General features: G+C 45.2%; 1 protein-coding gene across 1 annotated transcript in view; it reads right to left on the bottom strand.

Moving 5' to 3' along the window:
- Positions 1 to 694: 694 nt before the first annotated feature.
- Tnn (tenascin N) overlaps positions 695 to 10,539 on the bottom strand; it is a 71,329-nt gene continuing 61,484 nt past the window's right edge. Inside the window, exons 21-22 of the mRNA XM_087906371.1 lie at positions 4,493 to 4,656; positions 695 to 1,820 (exon numbers count right to left, since the gene is read on the bottom strand). Coding sequence (XP_087762497.1) covers positions 1,680 to 1,820; positions 4,493 to 4,656 — 305 coding nt within the window. The 3' untranslated portion in view covers positions 695 to 1,679. The remainder of the gene's footprint in view (positions 1,821 to 4,492; positions 4,657 to 10,539) is intronic.

The following is a 10,539-nucleotide window of genomic DNA, read 5'->3' as shown; positions in this document are numbered from 1 at the left end:
CCAACACAGGAGATGATTGGTCATTTACTGTCAGTCGCCACTGCTGGAGTAGAAGCACCATTGTTTATTGTCAACCTCTGGCTAGACTACAAACAACAAAGTATGTTCGTGGATGGTTTGTTTATTTGGATAGGCTTGACACTCAGAACAGAGCCTGGTACGGGATAAGATTTAAATAGTAAGTGTTGAATACACGACAGCCTCCGAGCTCCCTCAGCTCCAGGACTGAGCATTGCTCATTCATCTGTTTCTCTAGCAGGCCACCACTTACTACATTCTTGAATCAATGATCAATGCGCACACACCTTTTTAATAATCAGCCCCAACCCCTAGTGAGCATCATTTAGCCCGCTCATTAGCAGACAGATCTAGTTGTTGGTGTGGCCTTACTAGGGGGTGTGGAGACTGAAAATTTGAAAGCTTGACAGAAGTGATTTCTGGTGTGTGGCTTGGCATTGACCCAGAGGTTAAATCTGGGAAAGCTAAGCAACCATGTACAGCCTGGACCAGAAGTGCAGCTTCTAGAACATTTGCCTTCCTCCCCACTCATACATCGGCTGCATTCCAAAGAGCATGCTGTCTCATCACTACAGTCAACCGCATTCCTGTATAATGCTCAAATTGTCCCTTCACTTGTACTTATGTTAAATTTAGAATTCAAGTGCACTTAAGTGAAGAAAATAACACAAGGCAATTTTGAAAAATCAAATGGTTTGTTTATTTTTTTTTCTTGAATGGGAATTTAAGTTACTTCAATGGTCACTGACTTGGCTACAGAAAACCTTCCAAAATGATACCAGACACACAAAAAGGATGAGATGAGGGAGCTTCCAGTGTGGGGAGCAGGGAAGGAGGGAGGCTGAGGGCTGCTGGGGCCGTGCAGGAGCCAGGGAAGACTTGGTGGGGGGGGGGGGCGGATACCAGTTATTTAGAGAGACAGATTATTTAAAGTTGAAATGACTGCAAATTTATTTACAACATATGCAGATCTAGGAAAGAGATTATGCAAATATCTGGAAAGGGGGCGGTTAAAAATAGCAATAAAATGGGAGCTTTGGTCTCCAGCATGCTAGAGATCAGTCAGAACTTAGCTAAATACGAAGTCATCAGGGCCCCACGGTGCTCTCTCTACCCTTCTTCATCACACAAGAAATTTAAAAGGAGGAAGATTTATGCCTTTCCTTCAAAACTCAGGGGGAGCCAGAGACAGCAAGTAGCAGGTTGCCTCAGCTCGAAACTCTGAGGGATCGGAACCTCACTTTCCGTTTTTCTTCTAGAAAGATCTAGATCATCGGATATATACATAGATCTCCTCCAATTTCTAAAGATTTCCAGCTGGTGATCAACTGGATGGTTCATTTCTTCACCCTAATCCAATACAGCTGTCATTAAGGATGGACTTAAAAACCCATATGGCTCCAACACCGTGTCCCATCTGTCCAAACTGTCTAATTACATTGTTGACTTTCTGGGCCCTCCGTAGAGACTGGCAAACATGCAGGTGACATGGTTGGAACCTCTAAAACTTGAAGTGTGATGGTATCGTTAGCCCTGTAGATATCCAGCAATCTAAGAAGTTAGAGGCTATGAACATCCCTCAGACTTCAGCTTCGCAGTCACGGCCACCTGCCCGCCCTAAGCTTGTCTGGTCTCCTGTGAAGACAGGCTCAAATCAGCCTTCAGAACATTCTCGCTTTTCCTCCTATGGACCGCTTCCTTCTGCCGGAGAAACGGTCTCTGCTGTAACCAAAGGGGCGGATTTTCAGCTCCACGTAAGGAATGGAGAACTCATGACCTTTCCACGGCTCCCAGTTCACACCCTAAAAAACAAACAAACAAATCTACATGAAGAAAAAGTATTTGGGAGATAAGTAAGGTGGTTTATGATAGAGGGGATCCTAGACAGTGAAGTCACTCCCTCTCTGAAAGAGGAAGTTCGGGTAGGAATGGGTTATGAGTCAAGACAGGATGGCCAGACCATGCACCCTCTCCTGGAATTTGACAAACTGGGTGGACAGGCCTCCTTGGCGGGAAAACAGATGTGGGAGAGACCAGAGAACAAGGATGACAAGAAGGTCAATCTAGGCAGAGATCAGTAAACCAGTTATTGCTTTACTCTGTTCTTTTCCAAAAACTAAAAGGCAAAAATAAACATATTAATTAGCCAATTGTGTAAAATCATTTTCAATTTAGACTGTTCAGATATTAGTGTTGGGGTAACAAATGGCCTGCTGAAAACAAAATTTCATTTTATGTCTTTTGACTGGTGAGCCCAATAATATTTAATTCACTTAATAACCTTGCAACCTGGCCAATAAAGACCCCAAGTGACCAATTTTATGTATTTTAATTTGTGAGGTAAATAATAAACAAGAAGCTAAATGCCTTGCAGACCAAGAAAAACACATTAAGCAGATGAATGTCTTTTATTAGCAAATGCAGGAATGGTTTAGGGCATGCTGGCTACTCATTTCAAATATTTGATTTCTGATCATAGGCTTCCCCTGGTCAGCCCACAATGCTGCCACCATGATTCATGGGCCAACCCTTCTCATTGCCCTGGGGGCAAATTTCTTCTTCCCTTTGAAAACGAAAATTATATAAGGATTGGGAATGCTGGCTACCTCGTAAGGACCAAAGTAATAAAAATATACCTGGATTTGAGAGGCGCTAATATTTATGGTAATATTAGTATGTCTGAGTTCTGGGGAGAGGTGGTTTCATAAAGGCCAGGATCAGGACCTGGTTGGAAATTAGAGACCTGGGATAGGCTTATGAAGGACAGGAGATTGATGGTGAATATAAGAAAAAGTACAATTTCAAGAAGCCAAGAGGGTCGGCAGATGTCCGACAGCTGGCAAAGGGTCACACTGATAAGCAAGGGTCATGGAGGTCCCAGAAAGTGCTGACAGGAAAGTCCGCAAGAGAGGAGCGCTCATATACACTCAGCCTTGAATACAGTCAGACAGGGTGTTTGCAGCAGACTCTTGGTGACACGGGTTAAAGTGGAGCCAAGAATGGGTCTGACCTAAAGTAGAATCTGCTCATCTAGTGATCAAGGGACTGAAAGGAACAGCTCTGTTGGAGACAACGAGAAAGACAATGAAGTGTCTGCTTTTGAACAGAATGTCTGTGCTCTCCCCAAAGTCTGCATGTTGAAGTTTTATTGCCCCATTTGGTGATATTCAGAGGCAGTTCCCTGGGAGGTCATTTTTAGATGCCCCCACAATAGAAGAGAAAGAGGTCAGAATGTCTCTCTGTGTTGTGTGAAGATAAAGCTGAAAGGTGTCTGTTTCCAAGCCAAAAGCAAGGCTCCATCAAGAATGAATACGTAGGCACTGATGGTGGATTAGGCAGCCTCTAGAACTATGATATATATATATATATATATATATATATATATATATATATATATGCATGTCTGTTTTCTTTTCTTTCTTTCTCCCCCTCCCCCTGTTTTGTTCATTTGTTTTTGTTTTCTTGAGACAGAGTTTCTCTGTGTAACAGCTCTGGCTGTCCTGGAACTCACTTTGTAGACCAGGTTGGCCTCAAATTCACAGAGATCTACCTGCCTCTGCCTCCTGAGTGCTCAGATTAGAGACGTGTACCACCACCACCACCACCACCAGGTGCATGTCCTATTTCTAAATCACCTAACCTTGTTAAAGTAACCCCATCTATAGCAGGGTTTGTTTGTGAGTTAGTAAGGCACACTGAGAGCTAGGTGTGGTGGCGAAGGCCTGTGATCCCAGCTCTCAGGAGGCTAAGGTAGCAGGATTCAGAGTCCAGGGCCAGCCTAGGCTAAATAGTAAGCAAATCCTATTTGTTTGTGTAAACAAATGAACAACAACAAAAATTTAGCCAGATGTGATGACAAATGCCTATAATCCTGGAATTTACAAGGTAGAGGCAGGAAGGTCATGTGTTTACAATTAGCCTCAGCTACAGGGCAGTCTTCTAGCCTGGGCTAGAAGAGACTCACCCTGTCTCATAAAGATTACAAAAGAAACTTAAAAATTAAGTGAGATGGCACATGATTCACATCAATGTTTTTATTAATGGGTGACAGTCAGTCACCCACCTGCAGCTGAGGACATGTGTGGTAGTGCAGTGCAGACCCTATAGGGTGTGATAGTGCAATGCAGACCTTATAGGGTGTGATAGTGCAGTGCAGACCCTATAGGGTGTGATAGTGCAGTGAAGATCCTATAGGGTGTGGTAGTGCAGTACAGACCCTATAGGGTGTGGTAGTGCAGTGCAGACCCTATAGGGTGTAGTAGTGCAGTGCAGACCCTATAGGGTGTGGTAGTCCAATGCAGACTCTATAGTGTCTGTCGTCTGGGGACATCTTGAAGCCTAGATCATGTTCTCCTGCCCTCACTGAAAACTTTAGAGAGAGGGGGCAGGGCTACCACGCTGATCTATCCGGTGTCACTTTGGGAGTATAGACAGACAAAGCTTGTGATAGAAAAGATATGCACCTGTCACTTACCTCACTATGCTTGGTCTCCCCATATTTGCCATTAGGGTTGGCCAAATGACAGTTCTTATACCACCAGCCACCATGATGAGTCAGCGCACAGTTGCTGAGGGCAATATCATTGTCTCGGTCAAAAGTCGTGAACTTCCATCCATTGTGGTAAGTGAGAGCATCCCCTGAGGGAGAGATAAAAAGGGAGTTGAGGCTGTAATCAAGGACAGTACCACTGAACAGGATGGTCCTGAGTATGGAGACCCTGTAGTGATGCTGAGCAGGTTTCTGGGCCTGTGCTACTGGGAACTGGCCAAGAACTGGATCCCCAAAACCAGCAAGTATGTTGTGGGTCTAGCATGGCTGTGGTCCTGGACCAGTTACCTTACATCAATGAAAATTTAAGGAGGATGAGCAGGCAGCCACCCCACCGCCCCCACCACAAGCCTCTCTGGTGTCACATTCTGCTGCCTCAGAAACATCTTAGCCCTGTGGAGGATGCTGAGGATGTGGAACACTGAGGAAGCCTGCATCACCAGTAGGCGGCCTCTCTATATTGTTGGATACTAGAGCTACCTTGATGGGTTTAGCATTAAACCTTGTTCTCAGACCTCAAAGGGGGTGGGGGCAAGAACCATAAGGAAAGAAACCCCAGTAGGAAATATCTAGGCAGGAAAACACCAAGGATCCAGTAGTATATCACAGATATTCACAGCTCTCTTGGAACTAACATGAGAACATGATGTAGATAGATGAAGAGGTTGTCCTTGCAGGCCTGTCACTCAAACACCAGGCCTGTTTCTCCATCAACCTCAGCAGCCTTTACCCTTGGAAGTTCTATCATCACATCAAAGGTCTAACTGCCCTTCTCTCAAGAAACCATTCTCCGTCCTTCTACATTTGCCATAGTGACCATGGTTCCTGCTGTTCCAGGCCCAAACACATGCACCTTGCTTGATAAAGCCTTCCACACCCTTAATCTAGCCCTACTTTCTCTATTCACTCTCCCCACCTCTATACAGCTGCCACCCAGGCCTCGCTCCAGCTCTGAGAACCTATGTTCGCCCACCAACCTCCCCCTCACACTTCATCTCCCAGCCCCTGTGGAAATACCCATTGCACTGTTTTGAATCTACCATACCACCTACTATCACAGAGACGATTCATCCCCCTTGCCAGGCAGGTTTGCCGCTGAGCTGTCTCCTATGGAGCCTCCAATCCCCTGTCTCTACTGATGAGGTAAACAGGCCCATGTGCCCTCTGCCCTTCGTTAATCAAACTCTAACCTCCCTTAAAGCCTAGCTCAACTCCACTACTGAATAAGATGCTCCTCACTGATCCTCCTCTAGTACACACACGCGCATGCACACACACACGCGCGCGCGCACACACACACACACACACACACACACACCTGAACTTCTCGAGCCCTTCTGGGCATGTATGTACAATTTAATGCTTCATTACACCCTGTCTGGCATCTGCTTTAATTACTTCACTCGACTGCACCCATTTGCCTACCACATTTGTCTTCCATTTATAAGTTTACTTTCTTTTTCAGCTCAAAAAAGGCAATAAGAGCCTATATCAATCATCACCTTAATCAAGTTCCCCTCCTGCAACAATGACAGTCACATTTACATCTGATTACTGTGACTCTCACAGGCCTACAAGGTGGGCAGGACCCCTCTGGATCCCACAAGGAAATGAACACCTGGGGATTATTAGTCTGTGGCCACCTAAGGTCCCCGAGCACCAAAGTTCAACTGTTGGTTCTTAGATTCTAAGAAACGTAGATTCACCTGGGGCCCACCTCACTCGCACAGAGGGCTTCATTCCTACCAGTAAGTGCAGTCTGTCTCTGACAGCCTTTAACAATGGTTCTGGATGGAGTTCCCAAGACCTAAATCACAGACATCATCTGAGAACCTACTAAAATGCAAATTCTCAGGCTCTTACTTAAGGTGAGAGCGTGCATCTGTGCCTCCACAGCCCTTCCTATGGCCCCGGCATAGCTGCAGCTCCATCCACATCTTATTCAGAGAACACATATGTCACCTGCGGTGGGTGAGTCCCATGCCAGGTTCTGGGGACACAAAGCAGAGGAGTTTCTTGTTCTTGAAAACGCAGTTGGGGTGAGTTAGGGCAGGCAGGAAAAGAACTCATGAGGGCAGGGGACGTGGGCACAGAGGTAATGTCCACATAGGAAGTTCAAGGGTCTTGGCTCAATCCCCAGCATCCTCTGTCCCTTAAAAAGCGAATAGCCCCTGTGCAAAATTAAGGTCCAATTTGTACCTCCAAGTCTGTAAACTTAGCAGTGGTCCCTTCATGCCTCACCCAGCAAAGGCAGGAGTAGTAAGAACGGAACTAGGGAGTCCACTCCTCTGACACCAAGATGGCCAGGCCTGCCCAGGCCTGCATGGGTTTCTTCCAGTCAAAGAAAGATAGGCTATAACTTTATCTGTGCACATTCCCTCCTCCCTCCAGATTCCTGCAGACAGTTAACTACAGCTTGAAATAACACACAATGGCTCCCCTAGTAACGGTCTTTTAATAAGCACAGCTTTCCTGGCTGGAATATGAGTTCCCAGAGCTTATTTTCCACAAATCCACACAAGTGATTCCTCTCAGATCACTCCAGTTATTTAACTATGGACCCTGGACTAGAAAAAGGAAGAGTGTTTCTGTCTGTATGGGATTTTTTTTTTTTGCATTTCTGCATATGGATTTTTCTACCTTCAAGAAACTGAAGCCACCCTCTTGTTCAGAGTGTAGAAAATTAATATATTCGTGAATCAGAAAATAATTGGCCCCGACTGAGGGAACATTACGAGTCAGTGAGTTTATCTTCCTAAGGCAAATGGAGTTAATCTAGGTACAATGGGCACGCCTTAACCTCAGAACTCTGGAAGCAAAGGCAGAGGATTGCAAGTTTGAGGCCAGCCTGAACTATATACCAGTTCAAAAATAATGAATTTTAAAAGTAGGTAATCCGGTGATGTTTAGAGAGAAACTGCTGCTGAGCCCTATTCTAAGGGTGCTATTCTACTGGCTCAGAGGGAAACCGGTTCTTCTGGTTGTAGCAGGCTCAAAGAAAGCCTGAACCCACACTCCAGGGGTGGCCCCTCAGCTGGTCACTGTCCATCTCATCCAAACGTCACTCTGACCCCCACTCTCCTCCCCCAGTACTTTGTGGTACAGGATGACTCTGCAGCCACCACCTAAGATCTAACACCAGGAGAAGCCATAAACATCATGTCCCCTGTAAGTCACATTCAGACACAGGGCTGAGAGTCTAGACCTTGAATGTTCTGTCCCTGAAATTGGGGGTAGCAAGTAAAGAGTGGTGATGAACGTCTAGCTTTTCCTTTTCCCCGTGAATATATTACTTATTTTTCTTCTCAAAGGGCAGCCTTTAAAAATACATTTAAAAATATAGGCCACACTGGCTTTGGGTTGAAACGGCTCTGTATGGACAGTGTCATTCCTGGACCACTACATGCTGTTAGAGATCCGCAGTCACATTCCCCAGTGTCCCCAGGGCGTGGACCCATTCCTTGAGCACCCCAGCATGACTGAACCTCGGGTAAGAGGGACATGAGAAAAGCTGTAGGTAGTTGGCTAGCCCAGAGGAAATGCTGAGACAGAGTCTACTTATGTTTGCATTGTTATCTCTACATAAATGAACAGCGTCTCAATGGTAGGAGATAAGAAAGCCTCTAAGACACAGAATCAGAAACTAAGCTAGCATTCTGGGGCCTTGCTGAAGTTTCCTTTGTATTAATAATAAAATAATAAGCCCATAAGACATGACATTAGTGGCAGTCAGAAGCCATGAGCCCAGCTGAGGTGGGGACAAGCTTGAAACCTTACCTTTCCACCAAAGCTTTGCATCTCTGCTATAATAGAAGCACTGATTAGTCTAGACACAGAGATAGGTTGTGCACACAGAGATAGCAAGAACTTCACCTTCCACTTGAACATCTGTCCTCTACACTGTACCTCATCATTTAGGGCATAAGTAGCCAGAAGCTCCCTAGGTTTTAAAACTCTCACCCAAACCTAGAAGCATATTTGAGAAAAGCTAAAATGCCACTGACCCCACCACTGTAAGACAGAACATAAAGGTAGGAGTGATGATTCACACAGGTAGACTAGCTGGCTGCCTAAATGCTATGTGATTTGAGAATCTCCCAAGGCTTCCTATTTAAAAAGACATCCTCCACTGATGGGTCCTGCTGGCCTGAACAACCTCAGAATGGCAATTATTCCCTAGTCTCAGTTAAATGCAAATAGGGTACCTGGGAGGAGAACCACATTAATTTAAGAATATGTTGACTCCCTTACCCATTAGCATCAGTTCATTTGCTGGATTATGGTAACTAGGCTCAGGAAAGGCAAAGTTTAATGGTCCAAGAAAGGAAAAGGAAAGAAAGGAACAAACTGAAAAGATAGATCTGAATGAAGTCTCAACCAAGAGGCCAGGAAGGGTGCCAGGTTTCAGGGAGACGGGAAGGCAGGTGAGCCAAAGAGAAGACCTGACTTCTGACCTTGTCCAGGAAGATCTCAGGAATGAGGTGTGTAAGAACTGATACTCTAACCTGAGAAGGAAAGGCTAAGTCTAGCGGAAGTGTAAAGGACAGCCAGATAGACTACAGGAGACAGACCAGAGCACAAGGAGGCCCATGTGGGCAACCGAAGGTTGGCCTGCAAGTCCTCTCTTATTCCAAATGATAAGAAGAAGCCACCAGGAATTCAATCTGACCTTAGAGATGAGGCGTGAGTTATGTAACTGGCTCAGTCCTCTGAGACAGTGAATTTCAATTATTTTAGTATTAAATTATTATGATCACCGTGTATGGTAGTGTATGTGTTAATCCCAGCACTCAAGAGGCAAAGGCAGAAAGATTACAAGTTGTATGCTAGCCTTGGATACATAATAAGAGCCTGTCTTTAAAAAAAATTAATAATTATGATCATTTAAATCATTCTGTAACAAGTCTGATAATTACATGAACAAAGGTCCATGCATGTTTCCTAATTGTATCCGAGCTGTCTTTTCCTCCTTGAATTAAATGGAAAAAAAAAATCCTTACTGACTGGCCTTATTGGCCTGAGCAAGTTTAGAACAGGAGTTATCACTTTGTCAGGGTTAAAATGCAAATAAAGTACCTGGGGGAAAGGCAATTAGTTTAGAATATGTTGACTCCTTCAGCTCACTTTCCCACTGGCCTGACTTCCAGGGCTGACCCCCGTGTTTTATAGTCTACTTTGAGAGCGTACAGCACAGCCCATCTCTAGCCCAGGAAGATGCGGATCGCCTGAGGAAGGAAGGGGCGAGTCCAAAGCAGAGTGGGCCTTGGTAGAGCCTTTTGTAGAGCCTTTTTCTGAACGTATGTCTCCCAGAAACACATCTTTCCCGTTCAATCCCTGCTTCAACTCCTTGGACAATTCAAACTTGACCAAGTGCAAACTCCTGGGTGATGGGTACCCACCTGCTCCCACACCAAACTGAGGGTCTATTCCTATTAAATACATTAAATATTCCTGAGATTAGACAGGGAAATCCTGCTAGAAATTTCAGCTTTAAAAATTTCACCAACTCTGCAGCAGACTTGATGCTGGATACTAAGAAATAAGAGAGAAAATCATATTATTGTTTTAAGAAATGAAATTATAGAGCTCAAAGAAATTTTCTGTTCATAGTTGATCACTTCAGATCATGGCCCCAGACCCCAGAGGGCCTTGAGGACACAATTTTGAGATCCCCTCCAAGTCTTCTGGAGTAATAGCAATCTCCTTGCCTTGGCTTGGTCCTCGATTCCCCCAAGACTCCCCCAGATGTGGTGAGCCCCTTCCTCTCCTCCCTCTGTGTTTAGCCTTCTGTCTGAGCCAACTGCACTCCCCCATCCTACAGGAAGCGTCCCCCCACCACTCAGGCCCTGGCTGTACCACCATCTCTGCTCCGGAGCTCCTCATTTCCCCTACCACTTGGTCTGCAAAAGTTACTTTGTGCTTTTATTCTCCTTTTCCCATGTATTTTAGAGAGAGACTGTGACCTATGCAGT

The sequence above is a fragment of the Myodes glareolus genome, chromosome 5 (assembly GCF_982192425.1).
Source record: "Myodes glareolus chromosome 5, mMyoGla1.1, whole genome shotgun sequence".
Lineage (NCBI taxonomy): Eukaryota > Metazoa > Chordata > Mammalia > Rodentia > Cricetidae > Myodes > Myodes glareolus.
This window is presented reverse-complemented; position numbering and strand designations above follow the sequence as displayed.